The sequence below is a fragment of the Lutzomyia longipalpis genome, chromosome 1 (genome assembly GCF_024334085.1).
Source record: "Lutzomyia longipalpis isolate SR_M1_2022 chromosome 1, ASM2433408v1".
Classification (NCBI taxonomy): domain Eukaryota; kingdom Metazoa; phylum Arthropoda; class Insecta; order Diptera; family Psychodidae; genus Lutzomyia; species Lutzomyia longipalpis.
Genome location: NC_074707.1, coordinates 28,553,487 through 28,571,366, shown reverse-complemented (window position 1 = coordinate 28,571,366; position 17,880 = coordinate 28,553,487). Strand labels below are relative to the sequence as shown.

Sequence of the window (17,880 nt, the reverse complement as noted above, 5' to 3'; positions counted from 1 at the left end):
TGTGCAGAAAGAATACTTCAAACAGAATAAAAACATTCCCAAAACGAAAAAAAAGAATAGTGCTCAACAATATTTTCTAAAAATTTCGTGGCAAATTGCTCACATTTCTGTAAATACGTAAAAAAGACTAATTCACAGAATATTAGATTTGTATGATCCTCTACAGGAAATTATATATTTATATATTCATTGGGGAAAATCTTTAAAATAAAATCTCGAGCGGAAAGAAAACGAATGTTTAAAATGAAAGATAAGAAAAATGAAAAGGATTTTGTACAATATACTTTAGATATTTCCCAACATTTCCAAAAGTTGCATTTTGGAATTATTCTGATTACCACAAAAAGAGGAGATTTTCCCAGAATTTCCTCAATAATAAAAGAAAAACATTCGGATCAATTAAAATGGAGCAAAATTAAGTGATTGCAGTAAGTATTTTTGTATAATTAAAAAAAAACTATTAAAAAATCTTAGAATAACCTCTGTATTAATTTTAATAAGAAAATAACTCAAGACATCTTGTATAAATTCTACATTTAAGATAATTCTGTATAGATTTGTTTTGCAAAGTATAAGCTCTAAGTCAATAGGATTAAACTAAACAAATTGCTCTCAATGATTTTCTCCTTTCAGTGACTTCCAATTAGATCATTGAGACCAAGAAAAATATATAGGTACCTTCTCATCAGGCTTAAATTCTTCCCTCAAATTCTCACCTTAATTTAAGGGAAGTCTTTGATTCCTGTGAAGGGACAAAAATTGCACATAATTAATGTTAAGGATATTAAGAGAATTTTATATGTATATCTGTTGTCACTCACAATGAAGAAGATTTCTTTGAGTTGGAAAAGTTGCTCATATCAATTATTCATTTTGGAAATGATGTAAAGAATTTTATTCTTCCCCGTGTTGAGAACACATCGGAAATTCCATGAAGAATTGCAGCATAAATTAACTTTTGCTGAGAGAAAATTAAAAATGCAAAATGAAAAGAATATGCAATATTTTCTTTTTGGGACATGTCGTCATCATTTCTTCGTATAAGGAAGACGTTCGTTGTTCTGACTTTTCAGAGGTAAGTGAGGTTTTGTAAGTAACATCATAATGTATTACGATTATGATTTATATGATAGAATTATGTTTCGAAGAAAAGAAAGGCACAGCTTCTGTATTTATTCGAAGCGGCATAAGGAAGAGAAGCGTTGCTGGTGGGATGCCTTCTCGGAGGTCCATTGAACTGCAAATAAAGCCACGATGGAGTCCCTCTGCGGGTTCCTTGAGAACGCAACAAGAACGTCGACCCGTACCCAGCCCGGAAATGCCCTCCACTGGTCCTACCGCTCGTCCTGTGGAAGCGAGAAGCCAGTAATGGAGCGGCTAGGGCCGCGCACGGAGGCGTATTAGAACCATCAGAGCGCTGGAGCAACTCAGGGCCCGTATTATGTAACTCTCCTAGTGCTGGGTGGCCCATAAGAACAGTACGTACAGCCACCCAGCACTCGGAGAGTTACGTAATACACCCTCAGCAGTGCCTTTCATTCGTTTTGTGTGCCTTGTGGGCGGCCTACCCTGCACTGAAAAGGGGAAGAATAACCCCATTTGAGTTTAAGTGACTAAACCAACCCCAACTAGTTCAAAGGATTTAAGACAAGAACTGAGGGTTTGTTAAGTACTACCGAGCAGTGCTAGGTGGGTGAATTATCCCGGCGAAGCTTGGACGCCGTATTATATAAAATTCTTGATAAAATTTCCCCAGCATTTTTTACCCATCACTGCTCGGTGATTTACAACAACATTTCGTAGAGAAATCCGAAATGTGACGAAATGGAAACCTACTTCTAAAATGAATCGAAATCATGCAGAAAGAAGGCCACCCTATCTATTAAGCAATTATATGTGGAGTAATATTATAGCAAGAAACAGTCTTTTGGATGAAGTGCCAAATTGCAAAAGAACCTTTCCTCAATATTGCATTGTACAATGCATATACGTTATGTTACGTGGGCCTATTGTGCATTGTACAATGCATATAAAAATTGCAACTTCAAAAACAAAGTCATTTTTTTTGTTTGCCAAGTGATAGAAGGCTTGGGATTTGAATTCTGCATTCGGGCAACAAAAATATTAAGCACGATGCGAAAAATGTGATTTTCTGTCAAGATCACTTTTATGATAAAGATATGAATAATTCAGATTTCCAAAATGCATTTTTTTTATATATGCATACCAGTTTCATCTGAGAAAGTTGAGATATTGCCAATTTTCGAGAAATTTGTTATAGAAGTCTATGACAAAAAAAGCCAAGCAAAAGTTATCAATGAATGCCGAAAACTGATTTTCTTCAAGGTTCGAAAAACCGATACCTCGCCTTGTTGCAAAATTCCCTAATTTCTGCATTCCAAGCCAGAGAAATAGGGAGCAAAGGAGACGAGGATCCTTTCACAAAAATAGCATCATATCCAACACATTATGGCTGGAAATAGGAAAATCAGACTTGGAAACCAGTTTGGACAAAACTGCCACCGATATAGAAATCTTGCAAGGACATGGAACTCCCGTTGTCTCGATTGTTGATTTCCACGTTGTCCGGCAGTCTCTGTCGGACAACGTGGAAATCAGCGAAGAAGAGGCAAAAATTTCGCTTCAGAGCCTTCTCAACCATACTGCAAAGAGATTGATAGAGGGGTTGGATGAGGTTGTGGAGCACGTGCCACAAGAATACAGAAAAGAGCTCATTCTGTTATGTAAGTGGAGCATTGATGGGAGCTCAGGACACCAGAAATATTATCAAAAATCCAGTAATCCGGAGCTCAACGATGCAGCGATATTTATGATTTTACTGCCAACAGGAGCGCACTGCATTGTGGTAGAATGCCACCCTATCCTCCCCTTGGTTTTGTCGACCAATTAGGATAAAAATGGTCAAAGAAGATGGTGGTGTATCTCACCAGATTTGCATCATTTGCACCAGTTTCTAAATGGTAATAAAACCTTTTTTTATATTCCATTCAAGTTATCGAACTTTGTTGTGAAAATGATTGCTATCTCGCAATTCAATATTGAAAAATAAAATTTAATTTTGCTTGAATCTCCTCGTTTATCATTTCCTGTATTTAGCGGAGGAGACGCCATCATATATCCTTTTTGCCTCAATAAAAACCTATAAGTACTCCCGTACAATTTAGAAAAAAAATCACCCGCAGGGAATTTTCTAAATGTTTTCCCCCTTCAACAGATTGAAAAAAATATATCTATCGAATTCTTACAACGCAAAAAGCTCTCAAGAAGAAGTAGGTAAGTACCTGTATGTATAGAACTTGGAACTTTCGCTAAATTCTCATAGTGATGTAATTAAAGTTGAAGAAGTGAGAATAGCATGAAATCATCGCATAACTTTTCAACTGAGAAGATTTTATAGTTTTTATTCATTTAATTGTCTTATTATTTAATTTTGCTCTCTTATTAGATTTACAAGTGACGGATTATGTCATTTAGAAAAGGTAAAAACATATGAAACTATATTTTTCACTAACAGAAATAACTTTGATTTGCTTGAAATAAAATCCACTACTCCAGATTTGTCATGTGTCGGATTATTTTTGCTACCATTTTCCTTTTTTTATGACAAGGAATTTTATATTTTTTTCTTTGAGCTTTTTTTACTGATTTTATTCCTAAAGTAGAACAGACAGATTCATTGATTACTTTCAAAGTATGTTGGCATTCTTCTCGAGAACTTTCTTTAAAAGATTTAAACTTTACAAAATGATGAGAGTCTATTCACGACTTTTCAATCTGATACACGGAACTAATTGTCTTCCCTTGATTATATTGAATGAATAATTCATTTCGCGTTGGGAGTATGTGTCGAAATTGCTCCTTCAAGCAGCATGTTTAGCACCCCCAAAATCCGCGAGTGTGATAAGAAGACGCGCGCAAGAGCTAAAAAGGGGTGAAAAGCTATTTTGTGAATGTGTACCAAAATCTTTACCCCATAAATATTCACACATTTCAATTACCTCACTTTTACTCTGTTAATTAGATAGATAAATAGACAGAAGGATACGTTACGTAGGGTAATCTGGGGCAACTTGTTAAATTTATGCTATGAAAAGTACTAAAGTTAATTTAATCAGAGAAGGAAATGAGAAGAAAGAAGATTTCCAATACCACACATTGAGACGTAATAAACTCAGTTTAAAATAAATCGGAAAACAAGAAGTTATTTTTAAAATACTCGTAAGGAAATTAAATAAAGCTCTATTTGCTTTGAAGAAAAAATCGAACTTCTTGAGGACTAATGCACCAACTACTCTCCCTCCCCATTTCATCTCATTTTCGCCATAAAATGACGAAAGGTGATTCAACTCTCAGCATGTGATAGGAAATGAGAAACTCAGCAAGAAAATTTTTCACGCCCACATTTTAATATTATTTGAATATGCGTCTTCTTGCTATTTTGCAGACAAGAAAAAGAAGAGCTGGAAAAATAGTTTGACTACCAAAAATAGATGTAAATGAAAAACGAAATTCTATATATGAGATATTTCATCAGGAAAGAGAAACTTCCTCTCCAGACATGCTACGTGTGTGGGGGGTGGGTGTATGTTTTTGTGTGTATTTCATTGAACTTTTCACCCTTTGGGGCAGGTTGTTTTGCTAAAAGCGCGTGTCAAAATTTCCTTTTTGACGGTTTTCTTCTCAAAAAACTTTCTTCAGAGAAATCATTAAATACACTTCAATTGACGCAATTGTGCTTAAAATTCATTAATTTTGCTTTCAGAGGATTTTCGCTTTTCTCAGAAAATTGAAATCGCAACAAAGGGATGAGCTTTCAGGTGCTTCGCTACACCAATTATTGCGAAATAATTTGAAAATAATTATTTATAATCACAGAAAGTACCTCTTTTGAGGGATTTAATTTACCCCCATACCACCCCGAAAAATCAGTTGGTGAGTATTGAGGTCGAACATCCCACATAAATTCAGGAAGTTTCAGGAATTTCAATGAAAAGTACTTCCTGTAGGCTAACTACCTTGACTTTCAAACCACATTTCAGTGCGGTTTACTGAGGGGGAAGGAAGGAAATAACCCCTCCGGGAGAATTTCCAGGTAAGCAATGAGGCGAAGAAATTGGGAGATATTTAATGACTTCTTACACGCAATTCACTACACCTCCTTCATTTTGCCACCCTCTTATGAGAAGCCCTTGAGCGGTGAATTTTTCCCAACACCACCGACGATGTTTTCGGAAGGGTTAATTCAGTGGCAAATTGTCGTGTCTGATGTGAGAACAGATTGAGCACACGAGAAAATCTCTCCCAATTTTCCTCGAAATATCCGTATTAAAATATATGTTGAAAAGAATAAAAAAATATTCCAGAAACCAGATTTATTACGCTGCAAGAAGTGAGAAGAATGGGGGAAAGTAATGAAAAAATTAACAGCTGCAATCAACTTCGTTTTTTGACATATTTTTTTTACAATTTTGACTCAAATAGGTAAAAGATCTATCCTAGAACCGATTTCTTTTTTTTTTTTTTTTTTTATAAAAATTGATTTTACAAATTGAGCACTCCTAGAGCCTCGGTGGTGTAGTGAGTCCCGGCTGACACAGAGTCAGTGGTTTTTACGGGTCAGGAAAAAGTTTCAAGATATTAGTCGGAAAATAATCTTGAAATTACTTTTGCACATGAGAAATACCTATATCAATAAGATTTTCACACTTCGCGTCAACAAACCTAGTGGCAAATAGGCGAAGCTCAGAGTGAGCTCACACATACATTTGCACCCAAGTAAAAACCGACTCTTTCGATAACGCGAATGTGAATAGTTTTAATACTCATTGGCTACAGCGTCGGTATTAGATGAAATCATATAGATTTTTCAAAAATTAGTCTTAAAAAAATTACGAAATTAATTTCACCGACGAGCAGTCCTGATTTCTTGACGATTTTATTACATCGCGTAAATAAAAATTTAAGTTTTCTTTTTCCTAGCTAGGATCGCTGCAGTCTATGTTATTTGACATCCAGTGCTTTGTGAATCATTTTTAATCAAGGTGTTGCTGTGAGTATTGTGGAGTTTAAAAATAAACAAGGAAAATATTTGCTGAGAAAAGAATTGGTAAGTTTTCTAAAACCCATTATTACAGAATCCTGAATATCAAAATGAATTAAAAATTTTATTTTTCTGTATTCTAGACGCCAATGGAATATACCGAAAATCAGGCATCCCAAATTCAGGCATCTCAGAGTCTCCTACGCTAAGGAGCAGCAACTTTAAGATGACGACAGAATGACCTGGTAGATGAATCATCTTCAGAGGGCGAATATGAAACTTAAATTTTTCAATAAAAGTATAATAAATATTCACAAAGTCAAATTTGTATTATTTATATACATAATATGTATGTATATATACATACATATATATAAATTTATATATAATTTTAAAAGAAATTTTAAAATATTATGTATTAGGACCATTGAAAAAATATATTATTGTGGTCTTAAAATTAAATTTGGTTTAGTTTTGCGACTATTCTACAGTCGCGTAAATGAAGGAGTCGGTAAATTTGCTACTCACACAGATGCGCTACTCAGCGCTACTCACTAATACACACACGCGAAAAAAAGTGCCATTTTCGAACAAATAGTCGGAAAACTTTATATGGGAACTACTGACGAGTACTATTGACGCGAATTGTGAAAATCTTTAAAAAATCTTAAAGTTGTGTCAGCCGGGATTAAAACACAACACCACGCCATTCCCGGCCGAGGTTGCGGGTTCGATTCCCGCTGCGGCTTGCCGTTCTGGCCCGTGTTTCCTTCTTTCATTCTTTCCTATCTCTTCTACAAAATTTATCCTTCCCAATTTTGAGGCAACTGTGCCTTTCTGAAAGTTCTGGAGTCTTATTCTGAAAGTTCTGGAGTCTGATTGAGCCATAATTGGCGAAAAATTCTGTGGTCTAACGGCCACCTTCTGCACCCCCTCAGATTCAGATTTGTTTGGGGTGGCCGCGACTGAGATCGCTTCCAATCCACTGCACCTAAAGCAAGCTTATTGTGGGTTCTGCAGCCCCTCGGTGCCATCTGTCTGGGAATGAGGAGCTGCTTCCCGATGTGTCTGTGCTGGCTAATGCCGATCTGTGTCTACGCTAACTGCCCCCAAAAGGGAGGATCTGATCAACTGGAGGAGTGATCAACGCGGATGCCATCACTGATAATGACGACATCTGCATTCTGCAATCTCCAGCACCAAACAAGTCAACGTACTTCGGTGCTGTGTACATCTTCCAATATCAATTATTGTATCGAATAGAATTTGATTGTAATAATTAGGTAGTGGAATGAATAAAGGATTTGATTGATTGATTGATTGATCCAATGAAAAATTCAGGTAGACTTCTGTCAATGAACAACGACTTGAGATATCTACAAATCTGTAAAATTTCAATTATTTTTATTCATGCAAGACACATATCTCCCCAAAAAATTCCTTCTGTTCATTTGTAGTCATGTTTCTGGCTTTAAAAATAAATATGTCATTAAGTGCTCTGATAATTCCAGGATTTATATTGTTTGGAGTTCCAATCATTTCTTGGTGATGACCCTGATCCATTAGAACGATTCTTGTCAAGAGGTATTTTTTCATTTTTCTACTCTTAGTCGAAACAATTACAACTCACGCTCTGGTCCGTATTTATAACGTAAATAAAATTAAAAAGCTATACACATACCTTTTGTTAAGAAACGCATTTTCGTTGTTTTTTTCTCACTTGCTCCTTGTCAAATTGTAACGCGCCATCACTGTCAAACAAAAAAAGCGTTTTTGAAACAAAGAAATCGCGTTTCTTCTTTGACAGTGACAGCGCAACACAATATATGAAGGAGTAAGTGAGAAAAAAAACAATGAAAACGCGTTTCTTACCAAAAGCTTTGGTTAGACCTTAATGCTGAATCTTTCGATATACCAAATCGCTAAACTCTTCAAAAGGATCTAGGATAGCAAAATCGTTTAAAGCGGCTTTGCTCTTCACATATTTTGTAATCTTAAATGAAATAAAATAAAATGACAGGGTTTGTATAAAAAAATATTATTTTTTGTTAAATAAGAAAGTAAATTTTGGTAAAAGTGTACTGAATAAGTAATCGGTTAGTACCTTTCGTTTGCTTATGCCATGTTTTGCTTTAAATATATGCAGCCAGTTATTTGATGCGTTGAATTTTACGGGCATATTCTTCTTTTTCTCTCTATACGCCCATCTTCGAATATTTTCGATGGGAATGTGCTTATTTACAGCTTTTCAGCTAATGACTTGGCCATTAACGTTGTGGTAGTTCCAGCGCTTTTCTCGTCTCCTCCCAATCGGACACTCTTTGTAAAGCCTTCATTTGTTTCGGTGGTTGGCCCCAAAACCACCCCTACGAGAAAATCCTTCATAGGACATTGCTTGACCAAGTGATCTTCAGATCCTCACGCGAAACATTGACGCTTCCGTGCTTTCATTGATCTTGTTTTCATCTCTGTAGTTAATCCCTTCCCTGCAACTTCTGTGTTGCAGAAAATTCTTTGTACCTGGACCCGTATTATGTAACTCTCCGAGTGCTGGGTAGTCCATAAAAACTGCAAAACAGCCACCCAGCACTCGAAGAGTTACATAATACGCCCTCTGATAAGTTTCATTTTTTGAATAAAATAATGATACCCATCAAAATATATTTTGTTTATCGTAATGCCCTATTCCTTCATAAGGTTACAGAAAAGCATGGTAAAAGGAATTTTTAGGTGTCTGTAATACAGTAATGCTGTTATTTTCTGACGTTAGTAATTTTCTTCCGGGTTTTCATCGGTGGAAAATAAAATCCTTCCCATGCGAAAACGTGAGTTTTTCTGGATGAGGATCTCATTTTCCACCGACGAAAACCCCGTAAAAAACATTCTGTAATACAAATTTTGTCAGCATTTAATTTTGAGTTGCAGATTTAATCCAAGGAATTAAAATGCATTGTTTCCAGAGTTTTAGATGCTCATCGCAACATTTTTAATTGATATCCATTTTTTTTAAATCTTTTAATTTCTTCCAAACATTTTTGGAGAGTTGAAGAAGCGTCGTCTTCATCTCAGTACTACAGCCATTCCAATTTAAACAGACTTGCAACAGCAGTTCAGTTCTCAGTTAAGACAAGACAAAATAAAACACAAGTTTTTTTTTCTGGCAAAAATATCTTGCGACAAAACATGTTTGCTCCAAATAAGAATATTTTCACAACTCTTTCATTTTTATTTCTATTTCTCTTAAACAATCTTCATTCATAATAATAGTTTTTGTTTTATTTAATTCCATCATTGATTTATGCATAGACTTTTTTAAAAGGTGTGTGTATCTGTGAATATCACTAGAAAAAAAACTTCTAGGTATCCTCCATCATGTTCATTCAAAATTAGCTAAATGATTGTTTTCTTTCACACAAAAAAAAAATATACAAACTTCATTTTATGAGGGAATAGTTAAATTGAAAAAAAAAAAAAATCACATGAGAATTTGTAATTTTTTCTCCCTCCTTGTTTGTGGCTTTAGCGTTTTTGTGTGTGTATTGATAGAAAAAAATCTATGCTGAATTTATTTGTTAAAAAATAAACATCAAAATCAAAAATATCAAAAGAATAATCTTTTGAAAAATTATCTATCATCTTCTTCTTCTCTATACAGAATAAAGTCAAATAATATTCTTAGCACAATCGAATACCATTTTTTGTTTTAATCATAATTTCTGACTTGCATCATTGTTTTACATTTTTTTCTCACCTACAGGTAGTAAAAGTTCTTTACTTAAACTTACAAAAAAATCAATAAAATGACATTTCACTTTTTCAGAGACAGAAAGAAGGAAAATTTGTTAAAAAGTAAAACTAATAAAATGAAAATTAAAAACTAAAAAAAAGAGGAAGCAAGAAAATAAAAATTTTGTTGAAAGATTTTCCTAATTTACAAAAAATAAAATAAAACAAGCAAGATCTACAAAAAGTGGAAAAATTGAAATATCAAGTATTTTATTATTTCTGTGTTTTTTATCTTTGTTATCAATTAACTTACAGAACTTTTGTCTCGGATCTACGATTTGGTTTTTATTAATCAATTTTTTCCATTTTGTAGCTTTTCGCCTCTATTGAAAATTTTTATTTTTTCGAATTAATCTCCTTTCGTTTCCTCACAATCAGATGATTACAATTCCTAAGGTTTTTTTTTTATATAAACATTACGTGCCTGAAATTTTCCAACATTACGGAGATTACATTTTATTTTACAAGACAATTTTTTTCTCTAACAAAAGTACCTGATTTACATAAAAAAACATTCTCATCGAAAATAGATACTTTTTTCTCTTCGGCAATTTCCCTTTTCATCTATTTTGTTTTTAATAAATTTTCTTTACGCAATTATTGTACTTATTGCAATTATTGAAAGCCTTTTTGTTTTGTTCAAGCAAACGCTTTGTTTTTTATTTTAAAAGTAGTAGCAAAAAATCACAAAGGTGTTTTGTTCGAGGAATAAAATTTACAAATTGACTAACTTTTAAAGATTTTCTTGAAACATTCATAAACTTCATTCACCAACAAAAAAAAGTCGTAAGAATGAAGGAATTTCTTATTTTTTCTAGAACGGGTAATTAGATGAAAAGGGAGAATGCAATAGCACGAAAGAGAGAGAGAGATTGAGTTTTGGGGGATGGTATTTTGAAGGAAGGGCGGAATAGTTACAACTCTGCAATTGTTTAATAATAACCAAATCGTGCTGAATCTCATCTCGAGAGACTATGAGATCGTTCACGGCTGCTATTTGACGAATTTGCCATTTCTTTGTCACCTAATCGCTGATGTGGTGGTAATTTGGCAAAAAATGGATGACGAAGAGCCTCACCTGTACACGAGGAAGACACGTAAAATTAATTTCTCGCACGACATTAATTACGGAAATGAAATTTTACAACAAAAACCAAATCAAAAGTTGAAAATTTTCTTTCCTCTTACCTAAAGTTATGCGCTGACTTGGCTCATATTCAAGCATCTTCTTTATTAAGTCGAACAACTGCACGTGATCGGAACTCTTTGACAACATGTACTTCTCGAGTGGTTTACAGTGATCACGCACGTAGCGCCCTGCGGATGATTTATCGTCCCAATTCAGCTTTCCATGGTAGAAATATTTTGTCTTTGTTTTCCTGCAAAAAAAATGTTTAAAGAAAAATTAAGAGAATTAATAATTAAAGAAATTCTGCCAATAAGTTTTTAGAATCATCAACTTAAAATTGAATAAAGAATAGCTAAAATATAGTTTTAGAGAAGAAACATCAAGAAATGAAAAGTCAAAAAAAGAAAACAGATATCTTTATCCAAAAAAAACAAACAATGACGTCAGAACGGCTTGTTTCTAGTTAAATACATATGTGAAACATTAGCGCTGATGTTTTGACGGTTAGTTTTACCAAGATATTAGTTGTTTATCTTCACTGATTTTTTTTTGGCAATTCACTTTCAATTAACAGTAAATTTTCAAATTTCATTAGGTAATCCCTAATAAACAGTATTAGTTTACTGTTTATTAGGGGTCACCTAACGAAATTTGTCACTTGTTGTCAATTGAAAGCGAATTATCAAAATATTAAGTGAAGAAAACTAAATAATCTAAAGAAAGGAAAAACCAAAAATGGGGCTGGAGACTTTTTCAGGGAGAGGGATGAAGCGATGGAGACTGCAGAAGCAGTGATAGCTAGAAAGAAGGCCTACGAGGCTCAAGTGGGACAATTTGAGAAAAATGTGAAAACGTACTTGGAGTTTCTGGAAACAAAAGTGGATGCAAGAGGTAATTATAATTAAAGAAAAGTAATATTTTTTTTAAATAAATTGGTTAAATATTATTTTTTGATTTTTCTAGAACTCCAGGAGATTCGCGAGGTGTATCGCCGCAGAATTGGATTCCTCAAGAACTACGAATGACGACGACTAAGGCCTTACGGCCGGAAACCAATAACGATCCGGACCGCGCTATTAAGAGGCCATCTATGAATTGTGATAACTATGATAGGGATGTAGAGAATTAAAAATCAAAGTGTTTTCAAGGCAAAACTGGACAATTAAACATCATCGCAAATGGTTCATATATTCATTAAACAAAAATGCAATGGTTACGTCATTGTTTCTATTTTTGGGAATATCTTCATCGGAGTTTTCTCGACTAATCCGAGTGAAAAATAGTAAGTCCGTTTGGCTATCCTTATGATTTATATTTGCGTGAAACAACTCCTTTGTATGTATATTAAATGTTAATATTGGTTTGTCCAATATTTAACCGGATTTCTAACCTAACATTTTTACCATTACATTCAATGGGGATGAATGAGACAGAGAATCAAAAATGTACTGAATTTATGTAAATATCTTTGGTTAGAAATCCGTGTAAATATTGGACAAACCAATAAACCGAGTTTTTGTTCCTATGTTTTTTCTTCTTTTCTTCTTTTTTTTTCTATTAATACGGGTTCCATCCATTTAGATGATTTTCCCGACTATCTCTTCTTTTTCTCCATTTTAATTTTAACGGAAGTTATATTCCTTCCGGATCCATATAGCCAATTTCGCATTATATATTTTTCTACTAAATTATTTTCATTAAATTATTTTATTAATTTTAATGTTTTCACTTTTTCATTTATTACAGTGAATCTCACTCTTTCACTTTTCAAAAACAGACTATCCCAGAAGGATAGTCAAAAGTATCTCAAAGTCTTATAATTTAACTTTTGTTTCTTTTAGATTGTTTAGTAAATCCAGGTGTGTGCGATCATTCATGTTTTGAATTAATGATCTTAGGTTGGAGAATTTAAGAAGGTTGTGTGTCTGCTTTGTGAGTCAAATTTTTTGCATTTAAGAATTAAATCCTCACTGTCTTCCACTTCACTACATATGATGCACAGGTTATTTTCTTCCACTTTTATTAGATGGAGAAATTTATTGTCTAGGCAATGCCCATTTCTTAATCTTGAGAGCATTTTTATTTTATTGTGATCCAATTTTTTACCTTTTGATTTTTCTTGATGATTTAAAAAAACAATATAAAAGAAAGATACTTTTGAAATTCTAGGAAAATGCCCAACTACACCCCCAACTAACCCTATAATATCAAATGTTTTTCGGATTTTCCTTCCATTAACATCAAGAAACCAACCAAGTCTTTAATTAAGCCATTCCGATGAATACAAACTATTTATACCCTCATATCTATGAATCAGACAGGTAATTTTTAGCTGTGGGCTGGACACGGGAAAATATCATTTTTTTTAATACCATTTCGTATTTTGTAAACAAATTGGATGATTCGAATTGTTGAAAATGTCTTCCTATATAATTTACCAACCAATACCCAAGAGATCAATAAAAACTTCTCAATGGGTGTTTCATTGCAAAACAATTTTCCTGATCAAGATGGTATTGAGCAAAAATATTTTGCATTCATCGTGATCTTTCCTGCTGAGCGGACTCGCACTGTAATTTACCACTTTTCAGCGTATTACACACATTTTGCTCGAAATTGAAGATCATTCATCGGCCTTGTGTTTCATACAGAATTTTTTCTTTAACAAAACATCTGCGACTGTGAGAAAATCTCTCTCTCGCCTCTTGAGGAAATTAATAAATATAAAGAGATGCCAAGATCACAATAATTAAGAAATATATAATATTCTTTCTACTTGTCACACTGAAGATTCTTTAACGCATCATTTAAAATAATGCGACCGAGAAAGAAAGAAAAATGGTCTGTGATCATTCATATTTCCGTAAAGATTTTTTTCTCTCGTGCCATCAATAATCCTCTTTGATGATCCCCGTTGATCTCCTTGATCGTGGCAAGATCTCACACAAAAGGCATTCTGCGGTCTCTATGGCGATCTAGAATTGCTTTTTATTGAAAAGAGACCTCAAGGACGTCTATTTTCTCACATCTCCGCAACTTTGTTGGGATATTCTGAGAATTTCATCTTTAACCATTTTTCAAAAAAATATAAAAAGTCAATCTCTGTCATTCTTGTCCTTGATCTTCGTTACAAATTTAAACGTTCAGCTCAGTGATCAATTTAAACATTAGATTCTGTTTGATTATTTCTAAAATTTGTTTTTATTGACAGGAAGATTTCTGATTTATTTTAAATTGCCTAAATAAGTTAAAAATATGTGAGATCGGTCGTTTATTTTACATTTTGGCATATAGAGTGATAACATAACACTTACAAAATATAAGAAAAAATAAGAAATAGAAGGAAGGATATTCGGATGATTTGCCAAAGAAATCAAAATAATTAGTTTTTAATCTCAAAATGGCTCAAATTGAGAAGCTGAAGCCTAAAAAATGTTTAATAAAGCTTCAAAAGGAGTCCATTCAAGCTGAGTAGTATATTTAAACCGAAACGTGGTAAATTAAAGCCTAACAAGAAATACTAAATAAAGCATAAAAATATTTCTTATTTCAGTCCTAATAAGTCAGGGATTAAGGAATAAAAGCTTAAAAAAATTAAATTTATGCCTAGAAAGTTAAAAAGTATAGTAAATTCAAGCCGAAAAGTAGTAAGTTCAACACAAAACGTGGTAATTTCAAGTGTAAAAGTATTATTTGGTTTGCAACCCTAAAAAAAGCAGAATCTTCTATCTTAAAACACTTAAAATAATTGAATCAAAGCTTTAAAAGTGGTAAATTCAAACCGAAAAGTGTTAAATTTTAAAAATCTGTTATCAAGGGATGTTTATGGTGAATTAAAATATTCAGATCTTTGTAAATATTCGAATGATTCGCCATAATAGTCAAAATATTTGTCATATAAACACCCCTTGTTTACTTCGTTGATTTAGAGTGAGTAAAAATGTTTTTTTTTTTAGTTTTTAATGCAATTTTAGAACTTCTCACGTGAAATTTCAAAAATTATAGTTCAGAATTGACTTTTCTAGAGAATTTTAATGTCAAATTTCCACAAAATTTCATGAAATATCTGGACCAAAAATAAACTTGCATAGAACATTATTCTGATGCACATTTCAGAAAAAGATTAATCTGTATTTAATATACATAAATTTCGCAAGGAAATAAAACTCTTGCAACACCGCCACGAAATTCTTTTTCCCTTTCGTTCTCCCTATCGTGATCAATTCACGGAAGACTTTGACGTGTCTGCGTGCTGTCTGTTGCCCAACAAAATGCAAATTACTTTCAATTTTATCCAAATAAATAATAAATTCAACGCGGGGAGATTAGTTTGCTGTGGCGCAAAGAATGATGGTTTGTTGGAAAAAGGAATGATGAGAAATATTAATTTTGGTAATAAATTGAGATAAAACATGATCGATGGCTCAAGGTAATCCGCATTTGTGAGCTCTTCCAGGCGCATTTCAATTTTTTCTTCTTCTTCTCGCAACGCGCTCGACAGATGGAAGAAAAATTGAATGAGTCTTGCGATGAGTTCAATTCCTCTCTGACATTTTAATCATCTATAGAGTGATTATTTTTTTCCGTTTTTAATGCAACAACGATGTCGCCATTTGATTGACTTTTAAAAGATCATTTTTAATTGAGAAAAAAATAAGCATTTTCAGTGGAATTTTTAAAGTAATTTCAATAAATAAAATAAAACTTTTCAATGAAAGAAATGAATATTAATTGCAAATTAACTTACTTGGCCATTCGGTATGGAATCACCCCAAGAATCCTCTCCATCATAGCCAAATGTTCTCTGTTGTCGTGCGTTTGGAAAAGCGTAATTCCCAAATACAATTCAAACATGATGCATCTGCAGAAAGGAGAGAAAATCAAAATTATTTTAATCGAATATTTTGCAGCAGATTTATAAGAAAACTCACCCAATTGACCAAACATCGCACGGTTGCGACCAACCCAATTCCAAGATAACTTCCGGAGCACGATAGTGACGCGTCGACACTATTGTGCTGTGGTGCTCGTGATCAAACGTAGCACTGCCGAAATCAATTAGGCGCACGTCTGTGCATTTAACGTAGTGAACATCGCGATTCTTCTTGACATTAAACGTCGTATTGAACTCCGAATCGACAAATAAGATGTTCTCCGGCTTCAAGTCCGTATGCGTCAACTTATTGTCATGAAGGAATTTCACCGAATAGATCAATTGGTACGACATATGGCGCACATGATCGAGAGGATAGGGTTCATAATTGTTTTCCCTCTGTGCGTAAGAAAGCAATGAAAGGAGAAAAGAAAACAACACATCAGGTTAATAATCTCCCAAGAGCCTTGAAGAAACATTACAACACACATTTTCTCTGTCTCTTCCACCAAATATAGGTCATATAACAAATATCTTACCAGAAAATCGAAAACACTCAACCCCAACATCTCGAATGCAATACACATATGACCGTGATAGTTGAACCAATCCAGCATTCGTACACATAGACTGCAAAGAGACGTAAGAAAAGGATCAAAGAATTAATTTAGCACACACTGCACTGTTTATATACTAACTACACACATCTTATAGTATTTTAAATGATAGTGGCCATGCCGAGAGAAAGAGAGAGAGATTCTTCTTCAAACATCTCGTGCGGAATTAGCATTAAATGATCATTTTGTACGATAGCGATCGCAATCATACAAAATATTGCATTAAGCTTTTATGCTCTACCTCTTCGATGATTCAACCCAAAAAAAGCAATGCGGTCGAATATTTTCTCAAACTTATTGTGGGCATTTTATTAAATTGGAATATATCAACAAAGTTAATAAAAATAAATGGCAAAAAAGATAGCAAATTTCCTTTTACGTCTAACAACATTTTTTTTCTACGTAAATGCATAACGAAGTGATTTTTTGCACAAAAAAAATTCTATAAGAGTTCATTAACAGTTTTATTTTAAAAATTCTTCTGATATTTTTTACGAAAAAAATACAACGAATGAAGAATTATAGAGAATTTATTAAGACACTTTCTTTTTAAATCAAGATCAATTAGGGTTAATAAAAGGGTGGTTTGATGAAAGAAATTTTAAATTTTTTTTAAAAAAGATTTTCAGTCAATTTTGAATCGAATAAATGGCCAAATGTACTGGTAAGCTGACCAAGCTTACGGGAGCTGTGTTTCTTTCATTGTACCAATTTTGTGAGAGCAAACTAGAACGCGAATTAATTTAAATACGCGCAGTCGGGAAAAGTTGAAAAGTCATACCCTAAGAAATCTTTAGAAGGCCATATCTCGAGAACGGATCCATAGATTTTCATAAATTTTTTTTTGTTTGAAAGGTCTTGAAGTCAGCTATAACATATCGAAAAATGAAAAAAATTTATGTCGCCATTTTCGAAAAATTCGATTTCGAAATTTTCGAAAACTTTGTTTTTGACTTTAGCGTCTCTTGCGGACATTTCTCGAAGTTGCAATGTTCTAGACATTTGTAGGGTTTCACGAAACCTTTTATTTGCGCTTGAGTTGATCAAGATCGGACTTGTAGAACCCGAGATATGACATGCCAACTTTGGAAGGCTATATCTCGAGAACGGAGACATAGATTTTCTTCATTTTTGGCATGAAGCCAGATAATATGGTCAGCTACAACATATCAAAAAATGAAAAAAAATTATGTCGTCGTTTTCGAGATATTCATCGAAAACTCATCGAAAATTTTGTTTTCGATTTTTGGCCCCCTAGCGGTCACTTTTGAAACTTCTGATGTTCTAGAGAGTTGTAGAGTTTGTTGAGAGCTTTCATTTGAGCCCGGGTTGATCAAAATCGGTCAAGCCGTTTTCGAGTTATGGTTGATTTTCGATGAAAAATTGTGGCGGCCATATTGACTAAACGGCTTGA

General features: G+C 33.6%; 3 protein-coding genes across 7 annotated transcripts in view; 2 read left to right on the top strand and 1 right to left on the bottom strand.

Annotated features, from left to right (window-relative positions):
• The window catches only part of LOC129797635 (cytochrome P450 6A1-like), a 690,618-nt gene that overhangs the window by 650,184 nt on the left and 22,554 nt on the right, over positions 1–17,880 (top strand). The window lies entirely within an intron of this gene.
• The window catches only part of LOC129797630 (cytochrome P450 6a9-like), a 667,408-nt gene that overhangs the window by 626,974 nt on the left and 22,554 nt on the right, over positions 1–17,880 (top strand). The window lies entirely within an intron of this gene.
• LOC129797430 (uncharacterized) overlaps positions 9,265–17,880 on the bottom strand; it is a 35,717-nt gene continuing 27,101 nt past the window's right edge. For all 3 annotated transcript variants that reach the window (XM_055839973.1, XM_055839976.1, XM_055839977.1), the window contains exons 7-11: positions 16,389–16,479; positions 15,908–16,248; positions 15,724–15,837; positions 11,036–11,226; positions 9,265–10,925 (exon numbers count right to left, since the gene is read on the bottom strand). In XM_055839973.1, the coding sequence (XP_055695948.1) occupies positions 10,807–10,925; positions 11,036–11,226; positions 15,724–15,837; positions 15,908–16,248; positions 16,389–16,479 (856 nt within the window). In that variant the 3' untranslated portion in view covers positions 9,265–10,806. The remainder of the gene's footprint in view (positions 10,926–11,035; positions 11,227–15,723; positions 15,838–15,907; positions 16,249–16,388; positions 16,480–17,880) is intronic.